General features: G+C 45.8%; 1 protein-coding gene across 14 annotated transcripts in view; it reads right to left on the minus strand.

Annotated features, from left to right (window-relative positions):
* Positions 1 to 16,538, minus strand: part of LOC118314679 (unconventional myosin-IXAa-like) — a 138,706-nt gene that overhangs the window by 36,146 nt on the left and 86,022 nt on the right. For all 14 annotated transcript variants that reach the window (XM_047333550.1, XM_047333557.1, XM_047333549.1 and 11 more), the window contains 2 exons: positions 13,024 to 13,140; positions 11,299 to 11,433 (listed from right to left, as the gene is read on the minus strand). In XM_047333550.1, the coding sequence (XP_047189506.1) occupies positions 11,299 to 11,433; positions 13,024 to 13,140 (252 nt within the window). The remainder of the gene's footprint in view (positions 1 to 11,298; positions 11,434 to 13,023; positions 13,141 to 16,538) is intronic.

Consider the following 16,538-nt stretch of genomic DNA (forward strand, 5'->3'; position numbering starts at 1 on the left):
ATTTTAGAAATACTTGCTGTTCACATACAGCAACAGGTCACCAAGTAGTCCCACAGGGACAGACTGGGAGCTTGGTGCACTGGTCAAGAGCAATTTCATTGTAGTTACAGAGAGAAAAAAACAGATGGCACGGACAGATCCAACAACTTTCAAGTGAGAAACCTGCCATCAACTTGACTAAATCTGTTTTCGGACGTGAACACCGAGAATTGTCCGGATATTTTCCAGAGGTTTTCCGTTCACATGGCATGTACGGGGGGCCGGACCTGAAGATGACTACGCTGTTTGTTTTCAGTCATCGACATGCCCACTCGCTCGCTGTGAATCTTCCAGAGCAACATTTGCGGACATTTGTATTCTCAAATATAGTAAGTCAGGAAAAAAGTCTGGACTTCATCAGTGTATGTCTGAAGCAGCGACATCCTGACTATTATGAACCAGCGGATCGAGGTGTGGCTTTGACGGACAGAATTGATTCCTCCTGTGTGTGAATACTCTTCATGGCATAGGACCAGGCAAAATTGTTCCCATCACTAAAAAAAACCTGATCTCCCACTATGAAAACACCTGGCTGTCTGTTGGTTGTCAGTTACACCACTGTGCCTCCAGGGGCGATTGATAGCGAGGACCCATGTCCTCTTAATACTCCCTTGGGGAGAAACCAGTGAGAGACACCAGTTACGATACCCCTGCCAGCTGGAAGGCTATACTGTTGAGGAACATTTGAGCGAGGTATGTAAGCAGTTAATGCTCCAGTGGCTTTGCAGGTCTCACGTCGCTCGCTACCGCTGGACGGTCCAAAGCGAGAATGCGCACCCAGCAACGCTCCCCTGGAAAAATACAAGTCTGCATCTTCAGGGTCAGCAGCAGCAGGTCAGTGAGACAGGCTGAAGACAAACAGAGGAAAAGGGAGGAGGGGTGTATGTGTCAGGTAAATCAATAACAAAAATGATTAAAGTGCTTATGGCAGTCTTTTGTTGTTACGGTGCTCTTTACGTTCTCCTATTAGAAGCTGCTAATTGGGCTATTCTTAGAGCCCTTCCAGTAGCAATGTACTAAGTTAGTGTTATGGCAATCTGCCCTTTTTGGATTATGTCAAATATTCACATCAGTATATATCCTTAAACCTTTTTTAAGGCCTTTTACACTGTTTTATCTTGAATGAAAATGTTGTCCTGGTCGTGCTGAAGAAAAGTGGTTCCAAAAAAAAAGAAAGGCCAAATTCTTTTTTTAACAACTTTTTATAGTCTTGTCTCTGTTATTAAATATTACTTTTATTACAGTTAACTATTTCATGGTGTTTTTAATTCGTTATACCTTTTCTATTTAAATATATTTTTTTTCATTTAAATGTTATAATTTCTAAATTATTTATGAGGTTTTATATTTTTGGAAATAGAGAACGCATTCACTTCACATGAGTTCATCTTAGAATTGCTAACTAACTGTTAACTACAATTAACAGGTTATTAACTCTAATTAGTTGGAAAAGTGTAATATGAATTAAATGTATCTTTATATTACATTATTTTAACAGCACAACATCGAGCATAGGACATAGCATAGGTATGATTCATAATGGGTGCCTAATGTAAGTGAGAGAGAGAGATAGAACCTCATCAGTATCAATTTCTGTTACTGAAATATTCCTTTCATCCTGTTGAGAGAACCCAGAACCGACTGTGCATCCAGATGGGAAAATTCTACGGCATGTCTTCCATTTATCTTCATAGGTTGAATCACACCAGCCTACTGGTGATCTTAACTGGGCAGATAATAATCCTCTCAAGTACAGTAATGGCCTATACCTCCCCCCTTCTTCAGCAGCTGCAGAGTTGGGTGTTCTATTCCACTCAAGGAGCCCATCTTACACCCATCGCAGGGCAGGGCCAAGGGCGACGTCCTGTCTTGTGCTTCGGACTGACACAGTTGTCATTTCCCCATCCAGTGCCCACAATGTTCACATAGCCATTGCTCCTTGTGCCCGTCTGAGCGCACATGGTCTCAAAATGAGCCGCGGTCAGGCACGTTGTGGGGGCATTGCTATCCGAAAGCGATCGTGCTTTTGAACCAAAGTCTCTGATGGTTTGCTCGCGTAGGAAGTCAAACTGCGGAGCAGTGTCCTCTATAACTAACTACCTGGAAGGTTTTCCCTCACAACAGGGATCCACCAAAGTGCAATGACACCTGTCTGTTGTGGCTGATGGCACATTGCTTGGTGTATTGCGTGCTATGCCCCGAAACACGCCCACGATAAAATGGGAGACACTGCACATGAGACCGCTGCAACAACCTTTTTTTCTGCTGCTTAACTAACAAAAGTGGATTTGGATACACCCTGAAAGCACCGTGCGCTTTAGATCTTTAAAATAGAGCCCACGGTCTCTTTTTGATCCATATAAACCTATGAATGTGTTCATTGAGCTGGGAGAGCGAATGTGTTGGTTTATCTCCTCCTTTAAAAAGAATCAAATGGACCCCTGCTGTCAGAGCTATGAGAAGAATTCAGATTTTCCCTATCAAATGTATCATACCACGCTGTCATGGTATCGGCGCTATAGTCAAAAGTGGCCAAGCTTTACTTATTCAGTGCGCCGCAAAAGAGAAATCACAAAGAGCTTTACAGCAGAAAGGAAAGAGAGAGAGGGAACAGAAGAGAGTGCAACAAACTATTGACTAAACCACAAAAGTATGAGGTCATAAACTAAGAAAAACAAGTGGGTGGTTTTTAAATAGCTTCTCTGGAACTTCGAATAGGGCCCCTCCAAAATCAAGAAACAAAAAACAGCATCAGAAGAAAAGTTCAGGGGGAAATCCAGATCATGTGGATCATCCTCTGAGAACTATAAACATTCATCCCCAGTTTCATGGCCAACCACATCGTCACCTTTAAAAAAGTTAGTGCTCAAACGACCGTCCTGTCGGAGTTCTAAATCCTTTCTGATGTCAGGAGAGCGGGAACTGCATCCGACAGTTTCTGGAGCGTTTCAAAACAAACCGTCCGACAGGAACTCCCATGCCAAGCAGAGGTTGGCCAGGTATGCAGAGGTGAGAAGAGTAAGACGACACTTTCTTAGAAATGAGTTCACTGTAAGTGTACCCCGGGCTGCGGGCGGTCACACAACAACCCTCGCGCACAAGGAATGTGTAAAATGATTGGGACCAACTCTAAAATAAACCCAGCTGTAGGACTGTGTGTGTGTGTGTGTGTGTGTGTGTGTCTACTGTTCATACATGAAATGAAAATAGCTTGTGTGAAAATATGTACATACTACATCTATTTGTCGGTGCCGTGTTGGCACCCGTAAGTATGTATCTATGAGAGTGTGCATGTGCTTTTGAGCTCGCATTATGGCAATAAATAAAACAAAATATGAAAACATTTTGACAGTCATTTGGAACGCATTCTCCACAATTACTATCGTGAGACGGAAGTAAAGTATTCAAAGCAGCGACTGGAGAATCATTGTAAACATGTGACATCTCCTCCTCTCTTTTAGGCTGCTGGATAACTGTCAAGGCATTCAGAGCACGTGGCAACGTTTGGTCTGGTTCTGAGCTCGGAGCATATCCAGCAGCAACACAAACAGGGCTGTAAAAAACAAAACAAATGTTGCATAAGTTCAGCTTTTGTTTAGCTCTCATCAGCAACTCTGACAGCGATTGTCTGACTCAGTTCGTCCGGCCAGCGTTGTTGTGTCTTGCGAGAGAGTTTGCGAGGACGTGTTGGGTCGTCGGAAGAGAAGACAGACACAAACTCACCGGCTGTCTTATGACATACGCATACATATTTTCCGCACACAGAGTCGCAACAGAGCTGTGCCTCAGTATGTGACGCATGCACAAACAGCGGTGCAGTTACGCTTCAGTCAAACAGTAGAATGAATGCGAGACTTTGAACTTTGAGTCTCATCATTAAGTGTCAGACACTTCAGGCGCCTGGACTACGAAGCAAATTCAACATTCCCAGGATATGTTTTCGTCATCTGGCTTAACTACAGTAAACCTAACATCGTCCGTAACGACAACCTGTACTACGAAGCTGGATATCAGCTGTCTCAGTTTACCCCGGGTTTTCACGTCCAGCTACGAGCGCGTTCATGTAGAGGAGGAGTGGTTAATTGCAAACGACATCGTGCGGACCGTGAATAAATTCTTACGACAATCCGAGAAGAAACACTGATACCAGCAGGCAATTTGGTTGAGGTCACATGTAGGAGGTCTCTCCTGAGCCCCCCCCCCCACCCTCACAGTGGAATAAATCATTTTGATCAAATACAATCAAAGCTACAATAGAAAAGAAACCACGTGGCTATTTAAAGTCAGCTTAAAGCTACAGGGTGTCATATTTAGAAGAACTTATTCACAGAAATGTAATATATTGTCCATTGAACTATGTGTTCACATATGTATAATCACTTTGAATGAGTCGAATGTAATTACATGAGGTGGACCCGACCTCCGTGTAAGTCGCCATTTTTCGCTTGAATAGGGCTTGAATAATATACTGTAAATAAGCACAAGAAATTTTATCAAGTTTACTGCTGAGTGAATACTTTTGTCTGACGATGATCAAACTATTATGAAGGGAAGCTGAAGTGATGTCAGACTGTTTCTGCTGAAGCAGAGGAGCGAAGAAGTCAATATGTGATGAGACCTAAGCTATAATACAAATTAGCCTTTGTATGAATTTAGTGTGATAAACTCTCCCTCCATTTATTAGACATTTTCTTTTAAAACCAGAGTGGACACAGGTAAAGTCTGAAACAGAGACACGATTCCACTCATGTATAATATCTATTGCTCTGTGTTGTTTTTCCGCTTTACTGTAAAACTCTTTTGTCCCTGTCAGGATCGAGTAGGAATGACGATACTAGTTTTCCAGTCACCTGATTGGTCAGCAGTTTATGCTGTAGACAGGTTTTGATTCGCTAACATGCACTTAACCTGCTCCAAAGCAGGTTGGAGGTTAAGCATAAGTTACCATATGTGATTTAAGAGGTGGACCAGCTTTGAAAGTGAGACAAAAATATTAGGCCTTGGCAAATAAATAAAAAAAACAGACAGATATCGGGGCATAGAATAGACAACCACAGATGTAAAGCGCCGAGATCAAAAACCAATCTGTGAGTAATAAAGGTCCTAAAACTCTGCTGTGTAACGCAGCGTTGGACTGGCCTGAGGCGTGTTTGGCCCGACGCCCCGGTGTGAAAGTGAGGGAGGTCGTGTGTGTAATTCTCCATCTCTCGTGTTATCTCTGTATTCCTTCTCTCCTTTGTCTTTTTCCCCTCCCTGAGCGTCCGTCTCTTTTTGTTATGACAGCAGAGTGTGTTTTCATTGAGCAGTCAGGAGGAGCGGTGTAGCGATGACGGGTGCTGGAGCAAGAAATGGTGGTTTGAAAAGCACCAGGAGAAAGAGACACAGAAACTGACAAAGGCAGATAAAAGAAACCCCACACGTTGTGTTCTCATCCAACATGATCTGTATGTGGGCGACTGGGGCTCCGTCGACCAGCGTGACTAATGAAAAACATGTCAAGGAGTGAGCTAGGCTGTGTGATTTGGAATAAGTATGAAGTATTTGGAAAAATCTGGTCCACTTTGCTTTTATAAGGTATGAATAATTAACTGCTACTTCATCAGTATGACGAGGTCTGCAGCGCCTAGTGAGGAAGGAGGAACGGTTAACCTGGCCACATGTTTTTATCATATCTCACGCGTTGAATACGATAGTGTTTGCCTAAGGCGTCGGCTGTCATGTGTTCTCTCACTTTTCATATACCATACTCACACAGAAGAGAAATTGAGCACCGTCGGGCATGTTGAGAGTAAATACAGGAGTGAAGAGTCCTCACACACACACACACACACACACACACACACACACACACACACACACTCCTCCAGCTGAGGGCTGTAGCTGCTGCAGTCCTATTAGCTTTGGCTGCTGCTTTGGAGGTAAACACACAGTGCTGATAAGAACACCTGATTGGCTGAAGGCGGGGGGGGGGGGGCAGAGGAACGCGAAGGGGAAAATCCCCCGATAGAAAGATGAAATCACCTTTTTTCTAAATCTGGCAGACTAACAAAAAGCAGCGGTATGCTTTTCCACAAGAAAAAAAGAGAAAATCATTGATTTTGATTTCTGCTTGGAGTCCTGGAGACCACACAACGTCTTTGACAGCTCCAAAAAAACATAGCTAAAGTTATACACACACGAGATTTTAAACAGAAATTCAGCAGCCGACTATTTTCTATGTAAAGAAGTAGTGGCGTAATAGCGCACTGAGCAGTCACACTGCCTCAGTGTGTGTCGTGGTGTGGGCTTCTCTGTCCAGTCCAGGCTCATGCACATTCATGTGAGAGCATGTGAGGCCTTTCGTGGAATTAAGAGTGTGTCTCAGCTGTCAATCATGATGATTCATGATATATAGCATCAAATAACTAATTAAAACCAAACTTAATGGGAAACTGAACATACAGCCCTGCCATATTAACTACCTAAAAGAGAAACTGTCTTTGAGAAACATTCATTTAATGTCTACTTTGACTTTAGTTTGGTCCGTGTCCCATCCACTAACATGGAGGAGGTTTTATGACCTTCAGTTTTAGTAGGTAAAACCTACTGTGTAATGATTACAGTTTAATTTGGCAAGCTGGGAACGTTTCTGCATCTTCTAAGGCAACTGACTGCTGGGCTATCTGAGGTCAGCAGGTTAAAGGCGTAACACAGTGGCAACAGACAAGTTGCGGAGAGCCTTTCTCTCCCAATGACGTCAAAGTGAGGGCAGGGGGGGCCCCGCAGCGTGAACCGCACGGCTTTCTCCAAACAAACACGAATCAGTAGAGATCTGGCCATCCTCGATTAGGAAGCTCTGCCAACCTGCCTCGGAGGAGGCCCCCGGAGCTCAACTCCACCTCAACTGTTGTCTTGTCAAATAAACCCGTGAGCGGCGGAGAGCCAAGGATCTTGGAGGACCCCAGTGACTGAAGGAAAATAAACGTCGACTCCGCTGAAAAACACCGTCGGGCATCGCCCCTGTGAGGGCGGGCGTCACATCAGCACTTTGACACTTATTAGCCGAACGTAACAGAGGAACAAACCTCCAGGTAAAACGGCCAATCAAACGGAGCTATCCATCAAGGAGCACCTGCGACGCTGGGATAACTGTTAAACTCTTATAGACTGTAAAGGAGCTATGGAGTCAGTATCTAATTTTTCCAATAAATATAAAATGTTGATCTTTTTGAAAGTGAACTTGAGCATACACTGCAGCTATCAAAGCAAACGTTGGGACGGAGCTCATCCCCCGACCTGTCGCCTGCTGGCATCGCTTTATTGTACAGGTCCACTATTTCCAAACAATTTCTCAAAGGTTTGCTGAGATGCGGTGGATTGCGATGCCTTCACCGACACCCTGTGGAGGTCGGTGTGACGTCTCCAACAGCTCTCACAAATGTCTCTGTCATCAACCAATGTCGCCGTCGTTCAATGTCTGCTGCAAGTCCTTTTCTTTCCATTCCTATTCCACGTTGTTGGAATTGTTTATACAGAAGAGCCGATTGATTTCCCCCTTCCCTTCTGGTGTCTAGACTCCTGAATGGAAACACGCCGATCCTCATGTTGGTTTATCCGCTCTAACAACAAACACAGGCTCTAACCATGAGCAGAAATTCAGAAACACATCGCGACGTAAACACCGGAAGAGAAAAGCTGAAATTCTGAACTATTGCACTTGTTTTCGTCTTTTCGTGTCAAACCAAAATACTTTACATTCAGTGTGCAACAAAAACAAAGGCATTGGCCCCGGAGTGCTTTACTGTCAATCATTCAATGGCAGAAACACAACCGGTTTGGTTGTACACGTTACACCCTGCAGTCTGTGTGTGTGTGTGTGTGTGTGTGTGAGTGTGTTTAGGGCCTGAGGGCTGACTGTCAAGAACAGATAACGGCACCATTAGCGCGGGCGGATCGGCAGCTTGTGATCTCCACCGATGCTTGCTGCACTCGTTCACTGAAACGCTGCTCCCCCCCCCCCCGCGCCATTGGCCTTCAGCGACGGGCCCGCCTGCTGAGTTGCCATGACCTATCAGGGTTTCGGCGCGAGCGAGACGAGGAGTGACAGCCACTGTGACACAGTCCAACTGAATGAGATTCATTATCCCCCCCCCAACGGATGTCTCCCTCTCTCCCTCTATGGATGAGGTGAAAAAAAATGATAAAACACGCGCACAGAATATCAAGCGGTTTGGCAGTTGCTATCTGAATAAATGAGCATAATGAATACATAATATGGCTGGTCAGGGATTAGTGCTTCAGTAATGGTCCTTTAGAGTGGAAGCGGTTGGTGGTGGCGGTGGCTATGATGCCGGAGCTGACGTCTCTCTTATCAGCATAGCTGTGATCGTGAGAGCAATGGCGAAGAAATGAAATAAAAAGATGGGAGAGCAAGGCTGTTCAGAGGCATGGAGCGTGAACAAAAAAAACAAAAACAAAAAAAAATTGCTAGTAGCACTGAACTGTCAGAAAAAACGTCCAGCGCCGCGTGACTCCTGCACTTTAACCTCGCCTGACAGCCTGTTCTGGTCACGCAGCACTTTTCCCTGACCTCTAGCGTCAACGGACGTGTGCGCCAACTTAACAGCAATAACAATAACAGCGTTTTGCACTGTATTGTAAGGGGGGGGGGGGGGGGCTGTCGACCACTAAGTACTCGTACAGGGGAATGTTCGACGTGCACAGACTGGTTGCTGTCATGCGTTACAGGTCTGACAATGCTAGACTGGCACTGAGCTGAAGGATAAAGGGTCGTGTGTCGCGAAGTGTGCAGCTTACAGCCAACACACTGACATTAAAGTGTATGTTTTCTTATATCCATGATGTAATTACAGTCGTAGATTGTGGGTTGGGCAAAAATGTATAGATCACTCTGAATGAGCTGTGAGTAACTAAGGGAGGTTGAGTGTCGCAGAGGACTCTTGATAATGACATAGTTCCTAGAATACGCTAAACTATATGCACTTCAGCAGGCATGAAGAGGTGAAGGTTGAATGCATTTTTGGCGATTAAAACGAAAAGAATTAATTCTGATATAACTTTGGTAGCTTTTCTGTTTTTCCATAGCACAACAAAGCTGAATACCCTTTCACACAGTCCGTTCAAGGCAGGAATGTTTATTCCGCCTCTCTGTTCCGTGGAAAAGGTACCACCACAGAATGAGGTGAGCTTTGTTGTTCACAGAGCTGGATGGAGAGACACCGATTCAGTTGTGTCACACATCTTGCTTCTGACGTGTTACCATGGTGCTGGTCGCCCATGCAGATGCGGCGGCCAGTGGCTCTCTCAATTTTCATTACATTTTGGTTTAATTATTTTAATATGAAGCAAGAATAAGTCACAAGAACTTGTGAAAATTGGAAAGTCAAAAGCAGGGAACCTATATCAGACCACCCAGAAAAGCTGGGAGAGAGCAGAGGGTTAAACCAAGGCAGCTTGGACCTAAGGCTTTTCCTTTGCCCAGTCAGCTCCTTGCACAGGAAAATGAATATGAGGTGGTGTCAGGCTTACTAGGAGACTATTATGCCCACAAGTCCTGGTTCCAGCCGTTGCACTAGATGATGAAATTAAAGAGTTGTTACCTTCCCCTAATGAAGATAAAAAAAAGGTAATATTGTGAGGTCCTCAGAAGTCACGAGCGGTGTTCTTTTGGTATTCTTTTTTTGTTATATTTCGTGAAGGGTCTACATTTGTAATTTCATTGTGCAATATGGTGTCTTCACGGAAATATAGCGGGATCTCTGTTTAAGATCGCATGGAGAGATACTTTCTGGAAAACAAAGCAGTTTGTTCAAGAGAAAACAACCGAGACGAGCAGAAGAACATTGTCTGAACAGCGAAGCAGGCAGTCAAATCACCTTCCAATGCTCTTCCTTAGCTCATTTCATTTTAATTTCCAGCATCCCTCTAGTAAAGTTGCTCCACTGTCAAGGAAGCAGGCCTCGGTGATCGTACACATTACCACTGGTTGCACTTAGAGGGGAATTGCATCAATTTAACACATCAGAGTCTGTTTGACGGTCTTGGGAGGTACTGTGGCATATGTGAAAAATGATGTAGAAAGACTTTTTGTCTGACAAAATTGTCTAAGGGATGTTACACACACACACACACACACACACACACACACACACACACACACACACACACACACACACACACACACACACACACACACACACACACACACACACACACACACACACACACACACACACACACACACACACACACACACATATGTATACCTTGAGGCTGACTGAGAAAAAATAATACCAGGCTAAGACAAGAGCAAGATAAAGCTCCGGCGCTGGATAAAAGTAGGAAAGAAAACATCAAACAAGCAGGACAAAAGATTAGGGAACCATAGGGGAGGTGGAGGCTGAGGTGGGCTCTTTACAAAATGCAGGATTTCAAAACAGGGAGCTGGTTCTCAGGTGGCCTCACAGAGGTGAGAGTGAACGGAAGTGCAGATCATCACACAAAGCCACGGCCCATTTAACCTTATTTTTGCTGAAGTGATGCACATAGCTTACAATATCCGGGAACAGATACAAACTGTACGTAATAAGTTCACGAGGTGAGTCTAAAGATCAGCTCAGCGTTTCGATAAAGGCAGAAGGAGCAGAATCGCTCGTTCACAGTCGTGGAGAATTGGGCCCTATGGCTACTGCTCGCAGTCCACCACACACATCTGAGATCTACCGCTGAAGTAACTCTTCAGCCCAAATGACATCAGTATGAAAAGGGGAGATGACATGGGGCTACACTACACATATTTCAAACCTTTTACGCCGAACACTTGCACAGTATTGTAGGTTGTTGACATTGTCATATCAAACGTCTCGGAAAAAATGCACAGCATTACGAGAGCAGCTCCTCCCACCGCGTGCTAAACACCATTGTACGGCAATCAGAGCTTTCATTTCCCCCAGTATGACGCATGTGGAGGAGAACTACAAAAGTCCTCGGTCTGAAAAGGAAGCCACGAGCACCAATTCTTTTCTCCATCAGGGAAATCAAACATTAGGGCATTTTTAAGAATGCGTAGCAGCCACAATTATGTGACGCCAGAGCATGAACTGACGCTGTTACACACCAAGACACAGTGTATTGACATCGTCACAGTGGATGTAAAAACACAGAAGGCAATGATTCGTTATCAGCGGCCACACAATAACCATTGTTTGGATGGAGAGGAAAGGAAAGGAAAGGAAAGGAAACAGAGCACTACCACTGTACCTGTTCTAGTTTGAAGATGTGTTGGTTGAAGTAGTGCTGGAGCCGTTCGTTGGCGAAGTTGATGCAGAACTGTTCAAAGCTGTTGTTCTCATAATCCTCGAAACCAAAGATGTCTAGGACGCCTATGGAGAGGATCTGTGGAAAAAGCCAGAACATAGTTTATTTTCTATGAATTATCACAAACATCGTGGGAACAAAAGATTGAAAACGTCCTCTGGCAACATTGCAAGCATCAGTGAAAATGAATGATTCTTTGTCATCTTTAATTTTAATGTGTTCCTTTTCTTTATCCCATTCTGCACAGCCTCAGCGGCCCTGTTGCCCTCTGGCTGTCGGTAAGATTCACGTCATCATATATCACATTAACATGCACGGTCTGAAGGAGGCAAAGAAGGCCTTTAATTATGAAATGGACTGTGAAGGCTGCGTCCAATTTAGCTTGAGTATACTCAGCAGTGTTTTATTTCTCTCTGAAGGGCAATCTTTTTTATTCTTGCATAAAAACACACAGCACAAGAACACACGGTGCATGTATAAGCCGTTATGTGCACATCAGAACAACGACCTTGACAGAAAGAGCATCCCCTTGACAAACACACAGGGGTGGTGACGTCAACACACACACACACACACACACACACACACACACACACACACACACACACACACACACACACACACACACACACACACACACACACACACACACACACACACACACACACACACACACAGACACAGACACTCTGCACTGGGGCAGAAGAGGGCCACAGGGAGTAAACTGAGCTGAGGGGAACTTGATGCCATCTGCACAAATGTTCCTGTCACGCGCGCACACGCACGCACGCACAGATCAGTTTTCTAATCCTTTAGATGCCCCTACTGGGTAGGACTAGCCAGCTGCCACTCCAACACACAAGTATGCACACACACGTATGCACACACACGTATGCACACACACAGTGGTATTTCATATGACAACATTTCCAGCCTCCGGGAGTAAAAAGACCCAGACAGAGAGAGAGAGAGAGAGAGAGGGACAAATAGAGAGGGAGAGAGAGAGGGAGAGAGAGAAACCTGTCCTGCACTGAACATTTGCGATGTATATAGACTCTACTATTTAAACACACAGTTTCTACACAGTCCTTATTTATTCCTAACACTTATTTTCTATCCTAAATTTTCCATTGCAATGTTTACAGCTATATATGTTATCTTAATTTATCTTTACCCACCTGTGTACATATAAATATAGGTCCACATATAAATAACTAGTTCACTGCTATTGTAAGTACATTGGTATTTGTATTTGTTGTTTTTTTCACTCTTGCTTTGGCAATGTAAACTTTTGTTTCCAATGGAGCTGCTTTGAATTCATGAGATTTCTTTATGTCCTCATTTATTCACTAAATCAACCTTTGCGCTTAGTGGAATTTAACTTTTGTGATATACAACAACTTTTTCCACCTCTCCTAAGCGTAAAACCTTTTTCCCCCCCATTATATTAAGATTATATTACGATAGATTAAGAGTTTCCACTCAAATGTGCATTAAAACGGCCGGATGGTAATGCACCTAAGTAAGTGACTATTAGTAACATCTTTGTCCGAGTGTCAGATCCCGTATGTGAGTACGTGACATGTCTGTAAACATGTGTGTGTGTGTGTGTGTGTGTGTGTGTGTGTGTGTGTGTGTGTGTGTGTGTGTGTGTATTCCCATTCCCACCTTTGAAGTGTCCTCCAGGTCCTTGTTGTTCAGCAGGGCGTGGTTGGTCCTGAACACGATCCAGTCAAACAGTGCGCTGTACAGTGACTTGGCCATGGAGTCCCTCACAGTGCCCGCCTACACACACAAACACACACACAGAGCACGTCAGTTTGTTTCCCTAATTATAAACAGATGGATTTCTTAATCCCACTCTGAATGTGTTTTATTTCTCAAAAAGCCCGAACACTCGTATTTCTCAGTGTTGCTGCGGTGGCCCCCCCCTGTGTTTTCACAGGCTGAGGAGGGGAAAAAACACTGCAATGCTGCTCCGCTGTGATCCTGCAGCAGGGCTGCACTTACCGCTCGAGCAACGACTGTAAGAAGCATACGATTGAAACCCGCCGACTTCATTTGATCCAATTTGAAAGTGCCGCCTTTAACAGATCAGGATGGGGGCAAGAGGACAAACACAAAATGAATGTCCCCCTCTGGCCTCTCTTGAACTAGATCAGTGTCATTTTAAATGTGTAAGGTGGGCAGAGACGAGGTCTAATGAACTGCCGCACCGGCAGCAGCTGAGTCACCTGACGGACCTGACCGAGAGGAGGAAGCTTCAGAAACGACGCGGAAAAAGCAGAGATGGGCCGATGCCAAATGCTGCGGTGAACGATGAGTCAATCACCGGAGAGACGGTGAATAATTTGGATCTAGAAAATGCAGTTTCACAGTGTTTCCTTAAGCATAATGAAACCCTTCATCAAGTCGAGTGTTGGTGCTAAACCGAGCTGGCTCTACATTCCTATTTAGAATATCAACGGTAACTTTAACCAATCTAACCAAGATCCATAATCTACGCTACGTCGAATACTTTTGCGGCTCTCCCAAAACGACAGGATACAACACAACTCTACTGTCAAGCAGGATCCATTCCAATAGGCTGCCATCAGGACTGTGCTACTGTAATTCAGAGACGGGAAACACCCGAGATATGACAACAGCCCGTGTATCTAGAGCTCCCACTCTGCTCACAACTCAGACTCTCTGTTTTCAGGTTTTGCTGGTCTCGCTGTGCCGCGCTGCCGGAATACTTTAGGTGTTTCCAGTCAGGAGCCAGAGGCCTTAACGCCCTCAGGCGTGCAGATCACTATTTGGACAACTTTTTTACGGATCGCATTTTGATCCATAAAAAAAAAACCCCACTGCCAACACGAGCCATTAAGGGTCTCCATATACGCACGATGAAAGCTACGCTGAGCTGATATAAGGGGGATTTTTACGGGAGACTTGGGCACGAGAGCGCGCTCTCTGGCAGCTGGGGGGTGTTACCATTTAATCGGGGAGTGGAGCAAGACAAAAGAAATCTGCTTCAACTAGGTCAAAACCTTCCCATTCCAGGAGCCCCCCCAAATAGTTGTGCATTACGACAGAGAGCCGCGTTTGAAAAAGACTCGGCTCAGTTTAATCCAATCGGAGTCGATTCAATTCGGGAATGGGAACGCGATTTTTTGCCAACCTCTGGCGAGTGACACATAACAGGTCACACTGCTCTTTGTTCATGAAACCGCAGTAAAACCTTAACAAGGGAACTTTGGATTCCACTACTTCACTTTACAGAACACTCAATTTGTTAACAGGTTAGTGAAGATCTACACAACAGCGTTGCTCACGTCCCGCTGGTCGTCGCACAGTTTTTAAATCAAGCAGTTGACCGGGATGCTACAGACAACAGTCAGAGATAAACATACAATTCTTTGACGTTTACCTCTCTGAAGAACGACTGGTACTGAAGTGGAGCACAACGTTGCATGACTCAAAGAATTCAATATATGTATTCTCCACTTTTCCCAACTGTCAAGTTCTCAGATTTGTTTGGCAAATTCAATCAAGTCTGGCAAAGTTGTTACCACTGAAAGCAACTTCCACCAGTTGGAGAAACCAATCAGAGCATAGTAGGCCAGATTTATCACGCAGGTATCATTTTCAGTGTAGATAGCTCCATAAAATGTATGAAATATTGGAACAGTTAAATGGCAAAAAGAATCAATGATTCAATCTGATTATCAGGCTGAGGTCAAAGGTCAGGACCATTCCAATTTTTTTCCACACTGTTTCTGCGAGAACACGGTGACTCGCGTAAAAACCCCAACATGGCCAAAATCCGTTGCATAACGATTAAAAAAAAATAGAACATTTTTATTTGTGGGAAACCGTGAACCTGATCAAGCCCCACTGCGGAGGGGACGCTCTCTCTCTTCGGAGGGACGCTCTATCTCTTCGGAGGGACGCTCTCTCTCTTCGGAGGGACGCTCTCTCTCTTCGGAGGGACGCTCTCGACGCTCTCTCTCTTCGGAGGGGACGCTCTCTCTCTTCGGAGGGACGCTCTATCTCTTCGGAGGGACGCTCTCTCTCTTCGGAGGGACGCTCTCTACGCTCTCTCTCTTCGGAGGGGACGCTCTCTCTCTTCGGAGGGGACGCTCTCTCTCTTCGGAGGGACGCTCTATCTCTTCGGAGGGACGCTCTATCTCTTCGGCGGGACGCTCTCTCTCTTCGGAGGGGACGCTCTCTCTCTTCGGAGGGGACGCTCTCTCTCTTCGGAGGGACGCTCTCTCTCTTCGGAGGGACGCTCTCTACGCTCTCTCTCTTCGGAGGGACGCTCTCTCTCTTCGGAGGGACGCTCTCTACGCTCTCTCTCTTCGGAGGGGACGCTCTCTCTCTTCGGAGGGGACGCTCTCTCTCTTCGGAGGGACGCTCTCTCTCTTCGGAGGGACGCTCTCTACGCTCTCTCTCTTCGGAGGGACGCTCTCTCTCTTCGGAGGGACGCTCTATCTCTTCGGAGGGACGCTCTATCTCTTCGGAGGGACGCTCTCTCTCTTCGGAGGGACGCTCTCTACGCTCTCTCTCTTCGGAGGGGACGCTCTCTCTCTTCGGAGGGACGCTCTATCTCTTCGGAGGGACGCTCTCTCTCTTCGGAGGGACGCTCTCTACGCTCTCTCTCTTCGGAGGGGACGCTCTCTCTCTTCGGAGGGGACGCTCTCTCTCTTCGGAGGGACGCTCTATCTCTTCGGAGGGACGCTCTATCTCTTCGGAGGGACGCTCTATCTCTTCGGAGGGACGCTCTCGACGCTCTCTCTTCGGAGGGGACGCTCTCTCTCTTCGGAGGGACGCTCTATCTCTTCGGAGGGACGCTCTCGACGCTCTCTCTCTTCGGAGGGACGCTCTCTCTCTTCGGAGGGACGCTCTCGACGCTCTCTCTCTTCGGAGGGGACGCTCTCTCTCTTCGGAGGGACGCTCTCTCTCTTCGGAGGGACGCTCTCTCTCTTCGGAGGGACGCTCTCTCTCTTCGGAGGGGACGCTCTCTCTCTTCGGAGGGACGCTCTCTCTCTTCGGAGGGACGCTCTCTCTCTTCGGAGGGGACGCTCTCTCTCTTCGGAGGGACGCTCTATCTCTTCGGAGGGACGCTCTCGACGCTCTCTCTCTTCGGAGGGACGCTCTCTCTCTTCGGAGGGACGCTCTATCTCTTCGGAGGGACGCTC

Source organism: Scophthalmus maximus, chromosome 7 (genome assembly GCF_022379125.1).
Source record: "Scophthalmus maximus strain ysfricsl-2021 chromosome 7, ASM2237912v1, whole genome shotgun sequence".
In the NCBI taxonomy this organism is placed as follows: Eukaryota; Metazoa; Chordata; class Actinopteri; order Pleuronectiformes; family Scophthalmidae; genus Scophthalmus; species Scophthalmus maximus.